This window comes from Calonectris borealis, chromosome 25 (genome assembly GCF_964195595.1).
Source record: "Calonectris borealis chromosome 25, bCalBor7.hap1.2, whole genome shotgun sequence".
NCBI classification, from domain to species: Eukaryota; Metazoa; Chordata; class Aves; order Procellariiformes; family Procellariidae; genus Calonectris; species Calonectris borealis.
The window spans coordinates 4,139,909-4,164,871 of NC_134336.1; the positions used below are offsets into that span (position 1 = coordinate 4,139,909).

At 43.8% G+C, this 24,963-nt stretch overlaps 1 protein-coding gene across 3 annotated transcripts in view; it reads left to right on the forward strand.

Moving 5' to 3' along the window:
* The window catches only part of MAN1C1 (mannosidase alpha class 1C member 1), a 70,226-nt gene that overhangs the window by 21,883 nt on the left and 23,380 nt on the right, over window positions 1-24,963 (forward strand). For all 3 annotated transcript variants that reach the window (XM_075173453.1, XM_075173454.1, XM_075173455.1), the window contains one exon: window positions 3,098-3,194. In XM_075173453.1, coding sequence (XP_075029554.1) covers window positions 3,098-3,194 — 97 coding nt within the window. The remainder of the gene's footprint in view (window positions 1-3,097; window positions 3,195-24,963) is intronic.

The window sequence follows — 24,963 nt, forward strand, 5'->3', positions numbered from 1 at the left end:
GAATTTCCATTTTGCACCTCTCGGCTCCATCCCCTTCTGTTTCAACCCAGCATTTGGAACCTCTGTCAGAGAAAGCTCCTGAAAGCTCCATCTCAATCCTCTGTTCGGTATATAAATGTGGAGTCCCCACTTTTAGAAACTTGATGAGTCTCTTTAGTGGTTTGGAAGTTGTACTGCTAAATTTGGGTTGGAAAGACAGCTGCAGAAAGCCAGAAGGGGCAGAATGGTGCAGATGCTTTTGGCTTTTAAACTTTTCCAGTTGCTGCTTTTGGGCCCATTGTTAGAGAGAGGAAAGCTTGATCTCGGAAAATGAAAGGGTACCACATTATGCATCTTCCCTCCCAAATATGGAAAGTTCAAAAGCAGTGAGCAAAATTGTGTTCCCGTAAAGGAAAACTGACAACCCTTCAGTATGACGAGGCAGCATACCCAATCTCATCCATCCTCTGTCTGCCTGATTATCAGCTCAGGACAGAACAGAGAAGGAGAGTTCAAGACACTGCAGCCAGTACAGCGCAAGAAATCATTTTGTAGTGGAACCTTTTGCAACACGTGACAAATGCAGCTTAAATGGTTGAATAGGCAAATTAAGAAGAAACGTATTTATTCAAATAGTTCTTGGGAGTCCTGTATGGAGCGAGTCACTTTGGGGTGTCTGTCAGCAGGCCTCATGCAGTCCCTCTTCATGTGAGAAGACAGAAGGAGAGGAGGAGATTTCCGTTGTAGGATATAAGCAGCTGTTGAAGGGAAACCTGGGGTAGTTTTCTTGCCTGTCATGGAGGTGTCCACAAACTCTGGATCCCAGAGAGCCACCTGCACCAGTGTGGCAGAGATGCCTAGGTTTCTCACATGCTTTGAAGAAGAAACTTCGGACCTTCTGGAATGGAGGGGTTAAAAATTTGAGGGAAGGAAATAACTTTAAATTTCATACTCAGCTTAAAATGAGGCTGATTCAGAATTACAACGTTAGGAGTTTTATGCAACAAAACAGTCATTTCCACATCCTTTCCATGTCCAGGCTCTCTATGTGCCAGAAGGGTGGGTCCTCCTTCCTCAGCTCTGATTTAAAAGAGAAATGAACCAAATAGATTGCCTAGCTGTTTCCTTTCTGGTGCACGAGCCCTATCGCTCACTGTGGGAAATTTGTCTTTAAGGAAACACCATCTTTCCTGCAGTAAGTTTCAGGATCAAGCTCTGATACATAGAAGCATTCGCTCAGTACCATCAGAGAGAGTCCAGAGTTCCTCAAAGATTTGCCCTGTTACGTTAATGAAGAATGAGAACTTCCCATTTAGAATAATGCTACCACTGAAAAAAAACCCAGAGATCTAGCGAAAATAAAATTAACACCCTGAGTCATATGATTGAGGCATGTTTGAGTAAATTTTGTGGAGGGTTTCTCCCCCTGCCACCACAGTCATTATTTAGTTTCCTCGGAGCAAAGTGCTCTAGTGACTAATTCATCCCACACAGAGTTTTTAAAACCCAAGTTGACTTTATTTGTTTGTCCGACATTCCTTCTCCTGGTGGTGTTGGAGTCTGAATGTTATCAATCAGTTCAGCAAATGTTTATCCTCATCCGTATGACCAGCTCTGTGAAACTTTACTTTGGAAGCTTGATGTTTAAAAAGTAGAGAGGGTGGAAATCTGGTGATGTGGCTTTTTGTGTGTGCTAATTAAGGAGGATACTGCCAGAGGCTTGCAATATTGGGTTTGTGAAACAGCTGGAGGGAAGGACAAAAGTAAGAACTGAAATAACAGTAGGAATTTCATATCAAAGTAACCTGCATATTCTGATCCTGAAACAGAGCAGTAAATGCTGCTGCAGATACTAGACAGGGACACTGTGGAGTGGAGGAATGATTTGTTTTAAACTGTAATTTTCTCTCAAATGTCTTGTTTGAGTGAAGCTTTTGAGAAGACTCTGATCTTTGTTGAGCGGCGGTGGAGAATATTGTTGATTCTCTGAAGCTGCCTTCTTCCCCTTTGTTATCTGACTTTTTTCCAAAGATTGATTCAAAGAATGTACAGGTCACTGCGATGCTGGGACTGAAACTGCTCAGAGCAAGGCTGTGTGGATTATAAAAAGGAGCTTTATTTAAGGCACTCCTTAGAAGCTGACAAGTCCTAGTCTCTCCCAGCTGCAGAGAGGATACTTGTAGGTTTAATTTTTCCTACCAGCTGGAGCCAAAGGGTCAGGAAGACAGAAAAAGGTGTGTGTGTGTGTTGGAACTTGCACAAACCCGCTGCCTTGCAGTCCTCGGGGAAAGGTTAATGTGCTGAGCCTGGGCAGGACAGTTCAAATGTCCCAAAAGGAATTGTTTGAGTTGGAAGGGGTTTCTCAGAAATCACCCAGCCCATCTGCAGGACTCTCTTAAGAAAGCACTTTGAGTTTTGATAGGAAGATATCAAAATGTCATGGATCTCCCCTTTCTCCTTTATGAAGGTATTCTGTTAATAACTAGAAAGAAAACTTCTGTCCAGTCCTAAAACAAAGACCAATTTCTTCCTTTGCTCACCGCAGTATTAAGTGCATTGTGTACCTCAGTGGTGCTGCTTTGCCAAAGTTGTATGTGTAACTGCTGCAAGGTGGGCAGATGGTGGGTGGTTTTGCAGTTTTGATTTAGTTTAATTATTGCTATCATGAAGAAATGCAAAAACTCAGAAGGTAACATCCCTATGCTTAGGGATATATCAGCTTTGGCCTTACATTTTTAGCCCATTTTAATTACCATTCTGAAATACTGATACTCCTCGAAAAAGGTGAGGAATTCGGAGATGGAGGCATCTTTCTAAAATTCCCGCTTGGTTTGCACAGCCTGGGGGAAAAGTGGACTCTCAGTGTGTTGGATATTGTGGTACTTCTGAAATGTGCCGGTCCCAAGTTCTGCACTGGGAGTGATGAGTCTGAGACTTCAGCAAACTGCTGAATGCAGCCCCATTCATAAGTGTTCAGTGCGAATTAAGATTTTATAATTAATGGGCCATTGGTTGCCGGCTTTAGCAGTGAATGGGAAACTCCCATTTGTTCCCAGAGCTGAAGCTCAGAAAACTTTCAGTTCTGTTAAGCGCTTTCATTCAATTTTTCTTTTTACAGATGATGAAATTTGCTTGGGATAACTACAAACAATATGCACTTGGGAAAAATGAACTGCGACCACTGACTAAGAACGGCCACATCGGTAACATGTTTGGTGAGTTCTGAATCAATTTTAGTGCAATTTCGTTGCATTTTTTTAAAGGTCATGTGTCAGTTCCTTTCTCTGCAATGCAGTGAGGTATCTGTAACAGCTTTCATCTCTTTCCCCTTTCTATTTTTATGAAGTGAGACTTCTAACACAGCTCCTAGGGGTTGCCTACTCATATTCCACAGCTGGGAATCTCATTCCTACAGGCATCTCTCAGTGCCCAGCCTGTATCACTTCTATGTACAGATCTAGCACCAAACATATCTGAGAACAGTGCTAAAACCAACCAGTGTCTTTATTAAAACATGAAGTCAGTACCAAACCTGACAATGCTGCTATTTGTCTAAGCTTATAGACATCAGGACCTGACCAAACTGAGCATTTTCTCTCTCGTTTCTCCACTGTTGAGCAAGATGTGAATTCCATGAAATATTGAGTGAGTGAATCAATATTAAAGGCTCTTTATACTATGTGCTTACTGGCTTGTATAATTTTACTCTTTAGCAGATTACCTTTTTTTATGTGAGCCACTTACATAATTTCAGTGCTCGTTCTGGTGGGATACTTGTTGACTTTCTGGGATATAAATTGTCTTTTTCCTCATTTGCACTCAAAGCATTTCCCTGCTCTGCTCACTCTGCCCTAGCTTGGCCTTGCCTGCACAGGTTGTGCCGTGGTGAGAAGATGCAGAAGATGGAGGAAGGCCAGCAGATTCTGCTTTAGCAGCCCTTTCCCACCCCTCCTCGGGGAAGGCTTGCTGTACAGAGGTCTCTCGGCTTCTTTCCACAGGACTTTGTTTTGCAGAGATTATCTCCCAGAGTCCCTTGCAGAGTTCTTTAGTGGACAAATTATCTGTGAGCTTTATTTCCTCAGGGCAAAGGGATTGGACTAATACAGTACGAAGAAACACTCCTATTCCTGTTTTTGCGCTCGCTAGGTGTCCCTGTCCTTCTCGACATCAGATACATGACATGGGTGTGATCTTTCAGACAGTAGATGTGGAGATCTACTGCTTTGTGTGGAGAGGCCTCCTACGTAGGCCTCATTAGCTTTGGGGAGCTGTGAGATGTGTGTGAAAGTGAAGGTTTGAAGGTCGAAATGGCATCATGTGTCTTCTAGGATGGCAGCAACCCTTTTTGGCCTCTGGACTGCAAGGGCAGATGGCCCTGATGGAGATGGCAGAGGAAGGGCTGGCTTTTAGTTTAGCCACAGCATGGGGAAAAGCCTTGGTGTTCCGCTTGTGGTGCCACATCAAGTCCTTTTATTGTCCCAGATGAGGCACTTGTCTCTTTAATTCCTGCAGAAGTACCAGGAGAGTTAACTCACATCTGGTTGTGCAATACTCTAAGTTGCATGGAAGCTGTGTTAGTGATTGCTGGCGTATCTGAAAGAAGCAGTTTTGGAAGTCTGCCTTGTACTAGCACAGGCTGTGTATGACCAGCCACTGCTCTTGCCCAGGCTCACTTTGTCAGGAACAGTGGTTTGGGTTTGTTCATTCTTTGCCTTCCTCTTTCACCATCCCAAGAATACCCAGGTTTCTTATTTGGGAATTTGCATTAACTTCAGCACCAAGTTAAACATTTTGCAACTTTTCCATTCTGGCAAGCTTGTCAAAATTCCTCAAGGAGCGTGCCTGTAAACAGACAAAAATATTGAAAGCTTTTAAATGCATTTATCATGCTAAAACAATTGGCAGTACTTATGCCCGTTTGTAGCGTGCCTGTGAGCACTCTCAAGGAAAATGCTTTGGAGCACAAGGATTTGCAGACGATTGCGGAAAAAAAGCTACATGGTACATTTCAGCCTCTTAATAGGCTTTTCCTCCTTTTAACTGAGGCTGGTAAAGAATGGAAGCATTAGACAATCTGTTGCTGAAGCCCTCTATCCCTCTTGTCTTCAGAGACTTTTAGAGATTAGGACAGGGCACTGTTCGCCACCTTCGTTGTTGCCCATTCCCTCTCCTGTCACATCATGCATCTTTTTATTCCAAACTACAGATGTAATGGAGGCAAATTGGGTACTCTCCAGGCTGGAGGTGTCAATATTAAGCTGAGATTTCTCTGCAGCTGCTTCCATGTGGGAGGGAAGGAACCTCTTTCAGGCTATTTTCAAGTATGTTTGTGTGCATGAGAAGCAATCGAGTTCTTGAAGGGTGATATATTTTCCTGTTGTGGATGTGATGCTCACTTGTAGCCTAGCCTTCAGTTTAGCAGCCTCACCCTGGGCAAAGCCGGGGAGCTGCTCTTTATCAAATATCTCTCTAATCAAAGCAGAAATACAAAATAAACTTTCACCTTCTGCTCCTACACAGCATTCTGCTTCTCTTAACAGCCATGAGCTAGCATCCCTCCCCAACGACTTGCCCATACCTGAGTAAGTGCTAGGCTGCTACGTACGCTGGAAGGCAGCGTTCCCACTCACTTGGACTTTGATCTGGTGACTTGGTCTTAACGTTCCTGCTTGTGATTGATTCTCTCCAGATCCTATTCCTAGGGCATCAATTTCATCGAGATTCTCCTATGTTCTGGACATAGCTTATTTGTACAGAAGTCTTCTGATTGCTGTCGTTTATAATCATTGCAACTTGAAAGCCCTTTCCTTAAACCCACCAGCTGTGGTTCTTTCATAAGCATTATTTATTCATCTGTGATGCTTGTGATAACATGTGCCATGCTAAACATCCCATCCCATGCCCTCCAGTGGGGTAAACATGTTCTAGACTTGCAGCCATTTCAGATGTGTGATGATTCTTCTGGAAATTATGCCATGGAAATGGGCAAAGCACACTAGGGTGGAAGGATGATCTCTGTTAGAATAAAACCTGCACCACAAGGTTCCAATGTGGATGACTGCACAACGGCAGAGTTTTCAGAATTATCTGCAAAATTTCTCTCTGCACTTAAGCTAACTCAAGAATACCTGCAAAGTATCTGGCCATTGTTAGAATCCGGCCCAAAACATGCTTGTTTAGGAGAACTATTTAAGAAAAATGGCACATCTGGGCTTCTGGCTAAGGGTGAAGGCTAGAGATCTGCAGGTATGTATTCTGTTCCCAGTGCTGATCTAGTTATTTTAACCCTTCTTACCCCAGCATCTCAGCATTCCTGTCTTCCGTGTTGTAAGCATTAAATTAATCGATGTTTGCAAAGCATGTTGAATTCCTTGGAGTGAGGTTGCTGGAGAGGGCAACCGTATTATGTAGTGCGGCACTTGAAATGCACCTGTCACTGTGATATCCAGCATTAGACAGCTGAATTATTATTCTGCCCGCTCTCTGGGTCTGTCATAGCCACTTATTTTTCTGACAAAATGTTTTTAAAATCCTGTTAGCTTTACAGAGTTTCTCTAGCTACGGCAGAGTGAGCTGGCATCTATTTCTGCTCATGCATCAGCTGGATTGTCAGTTACATTTTGATTGCACAGTCTTTTAACAATGATAAGGTAAGAAGCCTGATTTTCAGATATCTCTTGAAGTGTGCAGTGCTGGCAGCAGAAGAATCCTTCTTTGACTTATAACGTGAGCCAATTTGCTCTGAAATCAGTGACAGCAAGTAAATATGGAACCTTGCTGTGCTGTTAGACAGTCATTTTTCACCACCTAACTGCACATTAGTATATTAATTTTAGTATAGACATAGCAATCCTTAACTAGGTTTCCCCCCTTTTTTCCTCTCTCCTCATTTGAAATCATGCTTAAAATTATGAATTGCCTTGTCACAGCCATCGCCTCTCTCAGCATATGCTGAATTTGTGCATCATTGTGAGGCTCTCTAGCTTTATCTGATGTGAATCCGTGTGACAACTGTCACATCTAAGACACGGCCAGGTCACCAGAACTGGGTGGCCAAGATCTGACAGCAACTGGATCTGAAAGATATAAGGTGTTTAGTGTTCATCCTCATGTAGGGCCCTCCATGTTGTTCTGTGTTTGATTGCTTGATGACAGAGTACACAGGGCTATCTGCACAGGCTGGATAACAGTTCTTGGAAAATCAGTGGCTGCTTAGGCTGTGTTTGTGTACTCAGCTCAGACTTTGGCCTGAACTATCCTGACAGTTTGTTTTGAAGACAGGAGGTCATTGGTCTCGATTGCCTGGAAATAGTGCTATTTTGGCTCTCCAGGATAAAAAAGGGGTTTGAAGTGGCTGGGGAAGAAACGTAGTGGCCACATGAATATATACAGAGAGGCCTCTAGAAAGTACCAAGTCGATTGTCCTGAGATTCAGAAACCTTCAGGTTTTTTCTCCCTGGCGAATGCAGTGCAATCCTACCAGACTCTCACCGCACTGTGACACTGTGACCTGCCCAGTCTCTGATCTGGATGGAGATTCAGGTAACATCTCTCCACTGGGCTTGCACCACCAAGCTCCTTTCACAGGAACTTTTGACAGCAGCGGGAGTGCTCTTTGACCACCACCTCAGGTGCTGGGCCCCATGGGACACAAAAGGCTCCACGTCCCAGAGTCAGTCCCTTCAACTATCCAGTCTTGCCTGTTGAGCCAGACATTTTCCAAATAGCTGCTTCCTTCATCAGTGATTTAGCCAGGAAACCACGAAGCAGGCAGGAAATGTGCCCACCTCAATTAGAAGCAACAGGAGTTGATGTATGAATATTTAACATGGGAAAGGTAATTGGATGAAAATATTAATTTAGCAACATTCTAACCACCAGAAGAGAAATGGTAACCTCCAATTGTGCAATCACTTGGTGCAGCTTTTCTGTTCTGCCTATGAGTCTCTTTCCCTGTGATCACAAAATTACAAAACGCTGGAGTGTCCTTTTATGTGATTAAAATAATAATAATAATAATAATAATAATAATTGCTCTCTGAATTTGTATGCTGGATTATTCCTGCTGCCTATTGCACGTGACATTACATGGTTGGCTCCATGGGCTCTTTAAAGAGAAAAATATATTGTAATGAAGATGTTGCTGGAACACCGTTGCTCCTGGCATCATCTTCTTTTTTTTTTATTTATGTATAATGTTACCCAGTTGAGTATTATTTTCAGGAAGGGCATTCTGAGTTGACGTTGGCTTTTGCTGTCACTGAAATCTGTAGCAACAAGCTTATTTCCTGTCAGCAGGAAGCAGTGAATCAGGATATCCTCCAAATATCAAACACGTTGGAGATTGGTTGCATGATTCATGTTAGAGCTGACATTTATCCCAGCTACGGGTTTTTTTCCGCTGCTTTCCACCTGCCAAAGATCACTCCTTCCAGACACCAAGGTTGTCATCAATACTGCAGGAGATCCGTTCCCGCTCTGCTCTCACCTTGGGTCATGCTGAGAATGGTGGCTTCCTTCAAACGTGCTGTTTCAAGCATTAGCTCAAACATCAGGGCTCCACTGAACCCTAAACCTCACACAGAGATTTAAGCTTATTACAGTGGCTCAGCTGACAGGTAGTAACTTGTCAGCTTGAAATACTCATTTAAAAAGTTTAAACAGAAAAAAATGTCACATATAATGGCCTAGGGCCTTCTTCAAACACCTTTGCTATCAAAGCCCTTATTCTGGGGCTGAGCTAGACCTGGTCAGCTCCATTGTGGCAGCAATTCTTGAAAAAAAATTTGATTTGAACCAAATAGATTCATCTCCCCTCAGCTGAGATTTACATCTTGGAAAACAAAAATCAAACTCAGAACATTCAGTGGAGAACAGCCTTGGCCTAAGATGCAAAGCACAGATGCACGTTCCGGTGTCTCTCTGTTTGTGTTCAGCCCTTTAGATATGAGGACAGTTGCAAAGATTGGACAGCAAGGGTTTGGACTGGGCCTTTCTTTAGCAGGAAACCAGGCAAACTTCACATTATCTCAGTGTAAAGCCATTAATCATCCCAGGCTTCCTCATGAGTTTCATGAACTTTCCATTGACCCTGAACAGAGTTTTGAGTTTAATGAGGCCTAAAAGTAGGAGAGTGTCTCGGGATTTGTCAGAACTGCTTTGCACAGCAAAATGGAGGAGCAGGAAACAAAAAATAAATGAGAAAACCAGCCATTAAAGTAGCAAATGAAAGCAGAAGAAGAAAGAAAATTGCGTTGAGATGTTGTGACTAGAGAGCATTCTTTGGGACCTCTTTTCATGATGCTGAGGAGTAGAGCATACATCGGTGTGGAGGAAGCAAGCCGCGCACAAGCAGCCCTGTTACCATGTAGACAGGGTAACAGTCCAGGCTGTAACTATTTTTTTTCCTTTTTTCAGACTCTGAGGGCTGTATTTCAAAATACAGTGAGCTTGTCTTTAAGCTTTTTTCTTATTTTTTAATTTTTTAAAATTTTTTTTAATCACCCCATTATGGGTGGTGTTTGTGCCTCATTCTGGACACTAATTATGCGGAAATAATTGTCTAATCTTCAGAGATATTGAGCGTGTGATTAAAAGGCAGCCAACTGAGAGTGGGTGTAGTTGGACTGCTCACCGATTCTTCTCTGGATTACGGAGGCGTTGGTGGCAATTCCACAGCAAAAGCTGAGTTGGAGTTTTGGCACTTTCAACTGGCTTGAACTAATATCCAGCATCCACTCCAAGGATATTAATGGCACCTCTCTGTGTTGACTTGATAATAACACAGAGTATACTGAGTTGAATACCAGACTTGAAGCTCCTGACTACACAGATACCTCTGATTTAGTCAGAATATATCTTTCAGAAACACTGAGGGCCGTTTGTCCTCTAGCCACCATTTGCAGTCAGATGCTTTACGTCATTTCTGCTGCAGACGCAAACCCACCTGCTGACATGCACTACCAGAAACTACGTAAAAAAGCAGAGCAAGTTAAGAATATTTAAAAGATGTACTTTTAGTCATGCCTTTTTATGTTGGAAATATCTTGAGACCTCTGGTTTTCTTATCTTTATCCCTCTGTATTTAGCTTTTCCTTGTTTATTCAGAGGAGATGCGTAGCTATAAACTGTGTAGCAAAAAACCCACTTTCCTTTGTTTTTAATTCACTCCTTTTCCGCTCTTGAAATTTTTGAAGAGATTAGGCAGGTTCAGAACTGGCTTTGCTGTGTTAGATTTCACATTTAGAACTTAACTGCTTTATCATATCTTTTTTTGTGCTGCTGCTGAAGTTTCTTGCCACCTTCATTATGTATCTCATTGGATATTCATTTGGATTAGCGTTAGATTTTGACATTTTTCTATTCGCCTTCAGGAGATCACATTTCAAATGGCCCCTGCTACGAATTTCCTTTTCTACAATTCCTCCAGGTACTTGTTTCCGATTTTTTTTTTTCCATCTCTGCTGCCTTTTGGGATGAGAGAAGTCTCTTATCTCACTTAATCAGTAGGTTTAACGTCATCCCGTAGGACGTCAACTTTCAGATTTGTCACTGGTTTCAAGGTTGGATCTATGTGTTCAGAATATTTTGGTAGGCATTTGTCATTTGAAGACCTTTATACTTTAAAAAAAATACTCTCTTTTAGCCTCTCAGGATTGTTTTTGTCTCTAGAGAGAATTTTTTGGAAGTTCAAGAAAATCCCTTAGCCTTTGCTTGAGGCATCAGAGTGAAAAATGGGGAGGATTTTTTTGGACTTACTAAAATTGTTCATCCTTCTTCTGATGTTTTATTCTCAAAAAATCTACTGCACCCTAACACACTTTATATGCAGCTCCCAAAAGAAAAAAGGAGAAAAGACTCAGTGCAGGAAAATGAAGGTGTTTCAAGAGAAAGTTCTGGAGGCAGAGGTTGCTTCCATACCAATTTCAATATACCCATAATATCCTTGCTCTGATACAAACATGCAATTAAGAACACCCAAGTTACGCCTATTTCTCGCCACAGTGCTTTTATCTGAATACCTGATTACATAGGGATATCATTTCTTCACAGAGTTGGAGGATGGGAAAGCACAAATTATGTGAATACTAAAGTGTAGTGTGGTCCAAGATCACAGCATTCCCGGTGATGGGCTTCACAGCAGTCTTGATTTGTCCGTCTCACATCTTAATTTCCAATCTCAAATCTGTACTGTGTTCTGCAAGTAAGAGCAGATAATTCAGGAATGGAGAAACTGAGGATCAAGTTTTTCCTGTACATGAGAGCAGAGAGCTTTCTTTGACTTCACCGAGGCCTTCTTCAGGGATCTGGAAGTGGAAGTCGCCTTCAGGCATTAAAATTAACACCTTTTGACTAGGCTAGAACATTCCTTCTCTCTTGGCAGGCTGCATCTTGGTTGCTGTGGGAACCAGCATTTTTAATTTTCTGACTTCCGTGTACATCCAAAATTGTAACTGTGATGTACTCTGTCACTGAAGTAGCTTTGGGGGGTTGCAGGGAATCGAGCCATCAGAAAGCATTTTATGAAGCACTTCCTTCCCTCAGAATCACTTTGGTGCATCTCCAAGGGGCATCTTCATGAGGCTTTTTGGAGACCTGCAATTCTCATTCATCTTAGTGAGTAATCACAGAATAAAAAAGGAACAGTGACAGATCATTCAGTCCTTCCCTTCCCTTCTTAAGCCATCCCTAAGCTACCCCATGTCAGACAGTGACCACAGGCATTCTGCTTCAGTGCTTTACAGTTTTAAAGCTTGAACCAGTGTGTGACCTTGCTCTCCTGCGGGAGGTTCAGCTGCGACTTCTTGGCCTCCCCCCGTGGATGTGGAGAATGGTTTACCATCTTATTCTTTGCAGCATCTCTCTGTGTCTTTGCAAAATGTTGCCAAGTTCCCTTCGATCTTCTCCCCTCAAGACTGAGCAACCCCAGACTTTCCAGCTTTAATTGTAGGTCACATTCTGTGGCCTTCTCCTCAGTGCTGTTGCTCCCCTCTAAACTCTCCGGATGAGCCAGATGTTTCTTGAAGTGGACTCTGTGTCCTGGCTGACGCTTTCCCAGTGCGGAGTGGAGTGCAAGAGCCCTTTCATGTCTTGCATGTGACACACACTATTTACCCGTCCTGGGGTGGGGTTTGCTCCGTTTTGCAACATTACAACATGTTGATTTGAGCTGAATTTGTGATCTGCTGTAGCCTCGGTACTGTTTTCTGCAGAGTGCAGACTAACCATTTATTCCTTATGCTTCGTGGTTCGTTGTTCTTCCCTCAGGGTGAAATATGTTGTGTGTCCTTATTGAATTGCATCCTTGTTATTTCAGACTATTTTCCCAATTTGCTAAGATTATTTTGATATCTAATCCTGTCAAGCAACATACTGGAGAGCATTTGCAGTCTTTCAGCTGGGGTCTTGTTGGTGTGACTTTAACTATATAGGAGAGAAAAGGAAAAATGTGGACAGATGGTTCCAAGTGATGGAGTTACCATGGCTTAATGTGTTCCTGCTCATCAGCTGAGACGTGGTAATGGACCATTTGTATTCTCCTGACCCATTGCATTCACAAATAAAATGTATTTAGATTCTTTCATCGTTGATTATTAGGCACCTTAGCTCAGCTTGTGAGCAGTAACTTGACTGCTTAACAGTATCTGGATTGATAGCAGGTGTCCAGGCCCAGCACCTCCCATTCTGTTGCATACTGAACAGCATAATTAATCCTATTAGCTTTATTTTGAGGCAAAGGGCAGTTTCATTCCTGTATCTCTGAATTCTGCTCTCACACCTAGGCTTGTGTTAAGGACCAACTCATTTCTGTGAACACGCTATGGGAGGTGATGTTTGCTTGTCTGGACTATAGATAAAACCACGTCAGGGATGAGCAGTTTTACAACCCAAACTAGAACGCACTGTCTGTTCTGCAAAACCCTTCCAGAGTGTATCTTATCTGCTGAGGGAAAAATGCTGTCTGGAGTTAGAAGCTGCGTCTCTCTCCTGTGCTGTCATAACACATCTGCCACAGCCACTTTTTGGGAAGTGTGTTTGGAAGATAGAAGGGCACCTTGTTCCTGATTATTATAACGAAGCATCTCTCCTTTGAATTCTAAGATGAATTAGCAGTCTCTGCTCATTAACTGCTACCTGTATCTCTCAGAGCCTATGGATAATAGTTGCAGGTAGGACGTATGTGTTTGTTTTAATAGGCCTGCTGGGACCCCTCACATTAAATGATGCAAGTCCTCGAGGAGGTATGTGAAGGAGCAATAAGTAGTATATCATCAGATTACCTTTAACAAGTCTCAAATTAATTTCAAACATCCAGAAGAGGAGAGACCAGCAGTATTTTGCCCACCAGTATTGCTGCTGTTGTCTTCCGCTTAACCTTCTTGAACTGTTCCTCCCAGAATTACTCTTTTGCTTGTCAAATTACCGATCTTTGCCAGAAGTAATCACCTCTGCTTCACTGACATCTGAGCCCTGTTGCCCAAAGAAAGGAGAAAACCTCTTTCCCGAAGGAGCATTTGAACGATTATTGCTTTCAATTTTCCGCTGAGCTCTCCATAGCCGACGTAGTCTGCCTGCAATAGAATCGGTGTGTCATGGGAAACGGATTGGATACACGTGGAGAGTGGATTTGCAGTCTCTCTCCAGTATCAAGGATTGTGTTCCTGAGGCTCAGTCAAACCGCTTCCTCCTCTATGAAACTTTCAGATAGAAAGAGTTTGATTTGAACTCCAGGAGGTTTGGAGTCATGCAGTGACGGGACAGTGCCTGTTGTTGGAGGATCGCTAAATGATGAACGGTGGTTGGAGAAACTGGGGAAAAGAGGATTATACTGGGGAGCTGCTGCCAAGTATTAAATACTTAAGAGTCAGTTGGCAATAGGTGCTTATCATATATCTTCTCTTCCCTTCCACTGAAAGAAGTAACTATCTGAAGGGCTGTTACTGTGACAAGCAATTCATTTTTATGCTGAACACTTTTCTTTTCTTTTTTTTCCCAGTGCATAATAATATTGCTAACCTGTTCCCACCAGCCTGATCTCCTCCAGACACAGCCTACTTCGCCACATTCCTAAATGAGCATGAGCTCTCTTTTTCTCTCTCTCACCCATCACTTGTTCAGGGGAGAGCTGCCACTGCTAGTTCAGTTTGAATGATAGACTTAATTCTTCAGGGGAAATTGATATTTGAAAAACATGAGTGGTTTGTAATCCAAAAAAGCTATTTCTTCCCCAGCTGGAACACATTCTGTATTAAATTTGATCATAGCAACCTAAAAGCCAACACTTCAAGATGCTTCTCTATGATGCCAGATTTACCTAGAAACCGTGCAGCACATATGCTAACACCAATTGTGTAGTGCAGGTGGAATTGTGATTCATTATCCCTTCCCGTGAACTCAGAAGATCGCTCCTGCTGGCAACGAAAAACAGACTGAGCTATCTTGTGGGCCAGATGTTTGGGCGATCCCTGTAATGTCAGTCTTCAAAATTCCTTGCCTTGAGGTGGGAGATGGGTCATCCCTTGTTTGCAGATGGCTCTTTCAAGGTGGCGTTACCTTTTAGTCTCTTTGCACGGTCTGATGTACCATAGGCTCTGCTTCTTCCGAGCCACGTGCTCCAGGATTAGTTACTCTCCTGTTTCTAAGCATCTTTTCAGGGAATGATCAGCACTTTGACCTTTCCTTAATTGGGGCAAGTGTGACGTTATCCGCCCTACAGTGTATAGGACTAGGTTTTGAGTTGATTTAGGTATGAAGCTTATAGAGTGGCAGTAACTTCAGCACTGGTTTGAGTGATGCCCTGCGTCTAGTAAAATGTGTGGGTTTCTGACGGATCCACTAAGTATTTCTTCCAGAACTGCAAGAAAATTAGCATCTCTGGGAACAGATAATTGATAGCTGACGAAGTTAGTAGCCAGTTGATAGCCTATGAAGCAGGGTCATCGCTCTGTCAGCTACCAGAGCTAAATCTATCAGGAATCATGAAGTGGAAGAGATCAGACCTGGCACGTCAACATAAACTGAAATCAAGGGTGGTTTGTGTCTTGGGGTGATGGAGGCTGGTTTGTTGGGATCTGTGGGGGCTTGCAGAGTCCCCCCCATGTCTGTTGCCACTGCTGACCTGCTGCAGGGCAGGACAAGTGCCAGGGAGAGGCAGAATCTGAAGCCAACCATAACTAGTGCAGTTAGTGAGCTGGGAGCCATGGCAGTGCCCAGAGCGTTGCCCCAAGACTCTCCATCGATGGCTGCTCGCAGCTGAGGTTGGCAGGGGAGCAGAGGAGAGACTTGCCCATGGCATGTTACTCGGTAGAGCTGCCTGTGAGCCGCTGGAGGCCAAGGGCTCTGTAAGGTGGGTTCTGCTCTTCTGCGTAGTCACCCCCTGCTCTGAACATCAGGGGAGCATGCGTGGGGTGGAAAGTATTTGGGGTGTGACCTTTTGACCAATATCTAGAGAGGAGAGTGAGGAAGATTACTATGAAGAAGATGGGAAAATAACCTTGGATATGAAGTGTTTTCTGATGAAGTCCCTGAAGTGTAGGTGCAGTGGTTTACTTGGAGAGCAAAGAAAAATGAGGTTGCTCAAAAGCTAATGGACTTTTTTTTTTTTTTTTTAGTCTGCAGGAGAGTGTGCTGATAAGAAAAGAAATAGATCTTTTCTAATTCTTGGACTACTTTTTTGTCCCCTTTATCTTTCTCTACTGCTACCTTGTTGCTCAGATGTAATTTGTTTAGTTTACCTTAAAGGGAATAAAGTTACTCTGTGTTACAGCTATCAGGTTTGCAGACAAAAACCTCAATAAATAAGACACAGTGGCAAGGCTGTAACTCAGGTCTGGTGGTGGTGGTTTTGCAGGCTTCATCTGCAGTGTGTAGGTACCATTTACAGGCAGCTGAAGGACCGGGTTGTAATGAGACAATTGTGAAGACTTAACTGAGACATTTTCTTTCTTCCTGAAAAGGCCTGTAACCTGTTTGCTAGTTTCATTCGGATTTTCTGTTTAATTTATGTCAGCTGAACAAACAGCACCAGCGCTGTCCTAGAGATCACTGACAATTGGCTTGATCCTACTTGTAATGTGAGCAGATTGTCTTTCTATTTGAGACTGTCTCCTGGAACTGGATTGTATCTTCCCGTACTGATACCTAGTGCAAGGTTTCTGTGCTAGAGGACAATTATGAAAGGAAAAGTTAAAAAATAAACTGGTGGGAGTGTTTTTGCAATGCCATTCCAGAGAGAAAATGAATGGCTAGTGCAAGGTGCTTAGGTTGAACAGAGGCAGAAATGCCAGGTCAGATGAAGGTGGATAAACTAATGTGATCAACAGAGATGACGAGACAGCAGCTGACGAGGGAACAGGCCACAAGGGTCTGTTTGCTTAGTGTTTGCTTAGCGTGTGCCTTGCTGTCTGTTGACTCTTGTTTCTTGTCTTGCTGTAACTGGTACTGAGTAGAACAGGCTAAAACTTTGGTCAGCACGCTGCATCACTTTCCCTGAATGTGGATTTTTAAATCTTTTTATTTTTCTAACCAGAACATTATCTTTATTTAAACTCTTTTTCTTTTTAAACTTGGAGGAAAATGCCTCCTGCTTTTTTGCTGGCAGAAGAAACTAAGGCCCAGAGCGGGCAGGGAGCTCTGGCCTAAACCCAGATACTATCTCAGGAGTTCCAGGCTCCCAACCACCTGTTCTGCCTGACCCAGAGCACTCCGGAGAGAGGCTGGCAAACCTTCACTGCAAAGCAGATTTTTCAAGAAACTGTGCAATGATTTTCACAGTTTACTTTGTTGCCAAGATAATCCTGAGCTGTGTAAAAAAGGTCTCTGTGTAGATTTCCCCCAGAATTCGACAGTGTGCCACCACCCAGAAGCTGTCTGGTGACGTGGTCTCAGCCAGCTCCCAGGCTTCTCGCACAAATCTCTGGATAAATGTCAAAAGTTCAGTCTGGTTTCCAAGTACTATCAATGAGAAAAAGATCCGAAAAGAGCAAGAAAAGCAGCACTCAGAGATGGTCGCTTTTCAAACTCCTGTTTTAACAAGGCACTGATTTTAATCAAAGCCAGTTCAATCTTTTGAAGCCTTCAGTACCAGCATAAGCAGAAGAAGGGATCTCAGTGTTTTCAGTTCTTGTTTTGCCCTGCATCGCCTGCACCCCAAGAGGTGAAGATAAATAACCAGTAACAACTGGAGTCTTTTGTGCCTCAACAGTTAACAAGTTCATTGTGTTTCATAGAAACTGCATCCTAATTTTTATTCCAAACAAGATTTCAGCACTAATTTTTGTTTTGACAAATACGATTTGACATAAGAACAGTGGGAGTCAAGACCTTTCATTTTTTATCTAGGTTTACATTGTGCTGATCTAAATTCCTCCCCCTTTTGCTCTTGCCTTTCAATTGTAAACTTGGTTATTAAAGTTAGCAAAAAGCTATTTGAAACTCTCTGTTCTGTAGCATTTAAACAGTCCTGCTATATTCAAGATTAAGTATGATAGCTTCCTAATGACTTGTGCTGTTCGTTTTAAGCATTGGCACAATGCATTACTGTACAGATTTTTTTAAATGGCTTTGTTGAAAATGAAGGATTCGGTTTCTGTTCACTGAGAAGCTTCATAAAGGATTGTTTGCCAAATGGCATGACCAGGCCCCCTGGGTCTTAGTCTCTGTGACATTAGGGACGATATTCTGTAACCTCTTTGCTTGCTCTAGTGCTTTGGCACTGCCTGCTGAAATAGGTGTGTTGGTGAGGTTAGTTTGGGCTTCCATCCATCTCTGTGACAGGCAATTCACAACAGCAGAAGAATAGCAATAGCAGGGATACGTGGCGCTCTAAATGCAGGTGATATGGCACAAAGAAGAATTTTATTTGAGCTAAACCCTGACATCAGAGAGATAGTGTTGAAAAGGTGATGAAGACACTTCCATCTCCTGCTGCTTGGGAATCCTTGCACCATTTCCAGCGTTGCAAAGGCAGTGCATCTAGGCACACACTAAATTCATCATTATTCCTTGCACCTAGATAGCAAAGCTGGTGAGAGTTGAGACAGGGAGACTGCCTCGTTGCACGTGATGTATGTGTCATTTTGGCTTTGCAGCAGGGCAGCCGCCCTTTAGATCATGCACCTGCAAGCCATCGTGTTTAGTGGCTCCCCAGACACAGAGTGGCTGTGGGAGTAAGGCAAAGCCGTTGGTAAAAGGCATTTCTCCTTCCTGAGGAAGAGGGCTATTAAAGACCCCACTCTTAGCTACTCATTTGCTGAAGCATCACTTTTACAGCTTTTCTAAAGACTCTCAAGGGACGGACTTGCAGCTGGGAGCTCTTCAAGTCTCATAGCTGGCCTGTGATACTCCAAGTTGGCTATTTTGGGAAGAGGGGAGTGAGGGAAGGCGACTCTCTCTGGCCCTCCCATCACAGCTGCTCCACTTTGCTAGAAAATCAAACATTTGCTGAGCTATGGAGGCTGAATATGTCCTGAGGTTAGGCCACTTGTTTAGCCATTGGGAGAAGCAGGTGCAGGTCTTTGTGCTAAGTCGGATAGCAAAAGGACTCGAACAGGTAGATTCCCAGCCTGTAAATACCTCACCCCAAGGAGGTTTTTAATTTTGGCCAAAATTGGTTCCTAGAGCCTGAGTAACTTCCAACACAACACAAAACTGATTTTGACAAAGGGGCGTCTTTTGATCTCCAAAGTGCAACTGAAAAGTGATACCCATCAGGCAGGAGAGCTGGTTGGACTTTGTAGGAATGGAGCTGGAAAAGCCAGAAGGAAGAGCGAGGGCTCGGTTCACCTGTGCAAGCATGCGAGGGTGTTTTATGGGATTCTGGAGATTGGTTCTGAAATGCAAGCTGCTCTACTGGCTGTCCCTTCTCTTTGGGCCTGCTGTTCTGCATCCTACTTAATATAAACCCTCAGAGGTAGGATGAAGGTAAATGAATCATGCTTTGTTACCAGTGAGTCACTCTGTTGCTTAACTATTGTCTCTTCTCTTGTCAGTGAGTCACTGACACCTTATTAGAGCAGCTGACAGACCCCAGGTCCTGTTCCCGCTAGAAGGAGTGTGATGGGGCTTTGTTTCAATGGCAGCTGGATAGGCTGAAAAGATGGCATGAGGCTCGGGCTCCACAGCCCAGAAGGCTGATAGATTTCCTCTGTTAGGGGCAACACTTCAGCAGTTTGAACTGATAGAGCAGGAGCAGAGCAGGGGAAGACAAACCATTTTCTGAGCACAGCAAAAACCACAATCTATTTTCTGGTGCCAAGGGAACGCATTGAAACTATCCTGAATGCTCTTGCAAGTGCTCTGCAGTCTCATTGTTTTTCATTTTTCTTTCTTCATAGTCTGGTTCTGTCCCTCTTCCCTTTCCTTTCCTAATTTTTGTCCTTTCCTTCAGTCCCTGCTCACTCCTCAGTCATGTAGTTGCTGTTAAGAGAAACCTACCCAGTACTGTGCATCTCAGCTTGGTATTGTCTGCCTGCAGGGTGCAGAGCGTGGAGGCAGAGGTTCTTTCAAGCTGAAGGTTTTGACCTTGGCTGCAAGAAGCTGTATGAAAAGTTGTGGCTTTCTCTGATGTGACTGTCTTCTGTTCTTGTAGCTCCCACAGAGAGCGAAGGAGAGCTAAACCCAGGATAATGTCACAATCTCCTGATAAAAGACAGTTCTTCGGTGTGAAGACTGTCTTTTGCTCAATGGATCATCTTACTTCCTAAAAAATGTAATCCTGTCCTCTGGGCCCTTTCTAACAGGGGAGCTCAACTGTGCTGTGTGAGCGATGCCTGGATCAATGTTCTAGCCCGATAAAACCTGTGGCCATCCCTTGTTCCCAGGCAAACCTGGGTTGTAAATGTGAGCAGGTGCAAAGTGTTCACATCAGTTGAGTTTCACATGTGGAATTGGTGGCTTTTGAAAGCTTCAGCAAGTCAGAAGTAAACTCTCACTGCTCTACTAATGATCAAACGTGCAGTTTCTGTTGTGTACCTGATGCTGGTATGTTTGATTGGCCTGTTTCTGCCTAAATTGGTGGGTTTGATTTGCAGATAATGGGTAGTTAAAAGGAAGTTCACAGATGCAGCAGCAGTTGTACTTAGTCCCTGCTTGGTGTTTTGCAGTGCTTTTCAAGCCTTAATTAGCCCGTATGTGTTTGGCAGGTGGTAGGATAGATACTCTCCACCTTTGATCAGTCCTCATGGCCTCTCTTTAAACTATACGTTGAGAAGAAAACTGTTCCCTTTTCTCCTCCACACACTGGCTTGCCGGGACGCTGAAGGAGAGCAGGGCCGTGGGACATGTGCAAATGGGTGAATTTTGTGCATGTGCCGGGGGGCCCCATCTGTTGCTCGCAGGTTTCCCACTCCCCTGACCTGGAGCTTTTCACCCTTTACAATCCTCGTTCAGCTTGTGATCAGGACCACGCATCTGTCACTACTTGGCCATAGTCCGTGGGCTCATAGTCAATACAGATCTTTGTGTTGGGGTCAGAGGAGCCCCAGGCTGCGGTGGCAGCTCTTCTCTTCTGCCCTGTGCTCTGCAGTGGGTTCAGAGCCCCTCACCTGGCAGGAGGGGCCTGGCTGGCGGCTCCTGGGTTGGGTCAGTGCTGCAATAGCCTTGGCAGGCTTTTGTACCTCTTAGTTTCTTTGGTTGTTGAGATTGGCATATGTCTTCCAAAGTGTTCCCCCTCTGGCCCAGTGAACACACGTTAAACCTCCTAATGAGCCTTTGGAATTGTGTTTTGATTTATAAACCCTTGCTGCACGTGGCTTTAACGAACCCCTAAGCAAGCAGGCAGCAGGGACGAGTCAGGGATAAGAGAAGAGGATGAGCCCTTCTATTCAGATTATCTACCCCAGACTAGAACAAACTGCTACGGGTTTTATCTGTGGTTTTTAGAGATAGCACTACTATTAATGCCCATGAAGGCCCTTCTGAGATGGTATCACTCAAATGGTCTTGTTCCTCCAGACTGGCATTAAAGCACATTCCCACTGAGGCCGTGGGGGTGTAGTGTGCGTACAATGCCACCTCCTCTCCGTGGAGTGCTCCATTCAGCACCTTTCACAAGCATTATGTTAATTAATGTAACATTTGTTAATGATTTCTGTGGCAGTGTTCACAAGCGAGCGGGTGGATGCTCGTTCCTCTGGGTGGGTGGAAGTAGGAACAGAGCAGCCTTGTTGCCTACACGGATGTCTCCATTCTTCTCATGCACAAAAGAGTAAATACACTGTGGCTTGGGACGGGGTGGTACAGGCCCTCCTTCAGCTCAAGAAGAGATGAACCTTTGTATTGCTACCATGAGCTGCTTCTTCTGGTGTGCTGCTGTTCTCTCGCAGATGAAACTCCAGGCAGAGACCCTGCTACTTGCTGTCACAGGAGCCATCAGCGAAGTGACCTTGCCTCTCCTGAGCGAGGTGTATCTCCACTCCAAGCCAGTTTTGCAGCAGGATCGGGGGGGGGCTTTTCATAGCACACAGGGCCTTAGATTTGTGGAGACAGGTAGAATCTCAGACGTAGAGTCCTGCTTAAAAGTAATTGCTACCATTTCTGGGTACTTTCAGAAGGGTTTCTTTTGAGAGTTTCTTGGTTTCTACTTTAAAACTCCCTCAGAGAGAGTACAATGAGGCTGAAACCAGTAATTTAGGGAGGGGAGTGTCAGCAAGAGTCAAAAGTGACAGAGTGGGTTTTGATTCCTTTTCCTTTTGAAGCTGCTTCCCCTTTGATTATATCCCTCGTATTATAATGTGTAGATCTGGAAAGGTGATTATTTTTTAACATCTCTCAAAATAAGCAGCATGTCAAGCAGATATCACCACCTTTATAAATGGGTGCATATATATTGCAATAAAATGCTAGGATATGTATAGCACCATCTTTTGACAGCTGAGTATAATCAAAGCCATTGGACATTGTATCACGAGCTCTGTCATGGTCTGATGAAGCAAAGTCTGAGCAGGAAGGAATGAAGATGCTCCTGTAGTGAAGAAGTAATATGCCAGTGTGCACAGGGGTGTCAGGGTCCTTCTTAGATGTCCTCTCTGTCCTGGCACATGACAGAGACACAGTAGTGAAGCCCTGATGCCTGGTTTGCTCTCTGCATGGTTGTGGAGGGGAAGGAGATTCTTTTTTATCATTCTCATGAGATGGCTGAAGCTGACACGGTAGCTCTTGGTATTGCGGTAGACTTTGTTAGCTGCAGGGAAAAAAGTTAGCCGCGCATTTTGCAGTTGCTTCAAAGCTGGTGCAGAAGAAAGGAAACATCAACAAGACCCTTGTACAAAACGCACAGCCTGCGGTCCTTCAGATACAGAGTGTTTAGGGGAATATTTAAAACAAATGTTTAAAATGACACAAAGACAAACCAGCGGAGAAGCAAGGTTTGCCCTCCACTTTGTCAAATACAGGGGAGGAAAGCTAAGCAACTCCAAGCTATGCTTTAGCGAAGATCCGAGCATGTTCCTAATCCCCGATGCATTTAATGTATTTAAAGGCCTTACTTGCTAAAAACATAAAAGGCTCTGTAAATTCAAGCAATATTTTCACTTCAATTAATCATCCCAGAAAATTGTAAGTTTATTGTCTCTCTCTGTTTAGTTTGAGCAAATCCAACTTTTCTCATTGTCTCTCTGCAGATTATGAAAGGCTTTGTGGGTTATATCATCAAATTAAATCGAGCCTGTTAGTGTTACTCTCAGAATAAAACAGTAATGGGCTGTGCCTCAGGCAGCGTTGCCCTTCCTTCTCTTTTTAAAATGTTTTGCCTGCGTCCATGTTGCTCTGAGCTGGTGTGTCTCTCCTTGCTAATAGGAAAGTGTATAAAAATCACATAATCGTTAATATTGAAGAATCATTAAGGTTGATAAAAGCAACTCTGGCTGCGATGATGTTGTTTTTCATGGTCACTGCTTTTGGAAAACATGCCATACAAACACAGCTCAGTTGTTTTTTAGAACCCACCAGTTGATCTAGTGGCTGTTTGACTCCATCTATTGCACTCTCAGAGATAGCTTCAGTTAGATGATCATTTCACAACCCTCCAGGAAAAAATGGATTTCTAGAGGCTGTCTCTACTGCCTTCATCCCTTTTCCACAGCCCCTGTTTTTGATGCAGACAGCATCCGAAAGCCAGCAATCTGTAGTTGAGCAGTAAAGTCTTGGTTGGGTTTTTATTAAAGCAATGATGTGCTGACTGGCTGAAAAGTGTCAAAACTGCAATCCTGTAACATCAACAAAATAAGGCAGGATGCCTTTCTTACGGAAGAGGAATGCTGAAAGCATCAATGAGCCCTGCATGAAATTGGTGGATCTGAGCACTTCTCTGGGGAAAGGGTACGATGTACATCAGACATCACTGTTTTTCTTTAATAAGAACAGACCAAAGTCTTAAGGTTCATGACACATGACTCACCTTTGCCTTCCTCTCGCCTCTGCAGTAGTTCCTCGACAGTGCATCCAGCTGGGTTTTCCTCTCTTAAGCAGAACTAGAATTGAAGTAGCACTGGAGGTATTACAAAAATGCCAAGCCAATCTGAGCATGCAATGAAAGGCTGGGAAAGGGGGGGGAATTTGGGGTAGTATTTTAAAGTCTGTTAATGAGAAGAAGGAACTGACCTGAGCCGAATAGAAATATGTCTCGGGAAAACCCCTGGACATAAGCGGTGTGTGTGAGTCTTTGTGGTTACTCTGGAAAGGGAGATGATAGGGACAGAGCCGGTACAAGCAGTTTCTCCTGCAGAAGCGAAACCTGAACCTCATCCAAGCGTCTTTGCTGCCAGAGACTCCAAGAGGTCTGACTGTCAGGGGGTGGGTAGGAACGTGGCTGCAAGTGAGCGGTGTGGGTGTGTGGGCCTGCACGTGCAGCTTGCTGACAGCAATATAGAGGCAGCTTCATGCCTATGTCCCTGGTGTGTTACCTCTGCAGAGGAATGACTGATGATGATTCCAAATGGGAATCCTCTGCGTGAGAATTTGTGTTTGCTGAGTTACCCAGGAAAGTGATGGCCTTCGTAATTTAAGCACAAAGGGTTTTGATTCACAGTGTGCTCCATACCCTTTGCTTCCCCATGCTAGGAATAATTTTAGGGAACCCTAACAGAAATAAAACTCCGGCACTGAGATGTTAAAAACCCAGGGTTGTTAACATCTCTAGTTTCAATTAATCTCAACTGCTAAAAGATTGTTTGTCTACACACCCTGTGTAGTTTTCTTGGCATGGCATGCCATGTCATTCTTTCTCACTGGAAGTTCTTTTATAGTCCGTTTGCATAAGACAATGCTTGGCATGCAATTTTTTTACATGGATGACATGGTTGGTCCAAGTACTTGGTTGGCATTTGCTTCATCTGCATGTGTCCCATTGCCATCTGCTGGAGAATGGTAAGCATGCTCACAGGGACTGCTCTGTTAGCCAAAGGAAGGGAGCTGTCCCCAAAGACACCCACTCTCTGTTCAAGATTCATTGAGATTAGTTTCTGGTCTCTCTGCTGCCAGATGAGGTTGTGTTTTGTATATATGCTGGTAGTGGGAAACCCTGGCTCATGGCATGGTGCAGAGTACTTTGTGCCCCAGATGACAAACACTGCATCAGGACAGAATGATCCAAGTCCTGTCTTGGATGCTCTTGCACAATAAAAATAAAATTCTCTTCCCTTACTTACAAGAGGGTTATGCTTGTAACTGAGTTAGAGGCTGAATTTAGGTTTACAGCTGAACAAAGATTAGGGATGGAATTGCCTAACCACTTTGGCCAAGACAAGAACTGGAAAACAAGGCCAAGGCTTGCAGTCATGACTGGTGGCTTCAAGTGTGGACCTTGAGCTGTTCCTTGCGGGTATTTTTTTCAGAAGTGTCAGGTCTCTACAAAGCAACCCATTTTCAGTAGCAGAGCTCACTAGTCCTGTTAGAAGATCTCAGCCAAGACCATGGCCAGTTTGGATCCCATCCAGACATCCCCAGTGTTGGTACTGGAAGCTGCTGCCTGTCCCAGCTCCTGCAGAT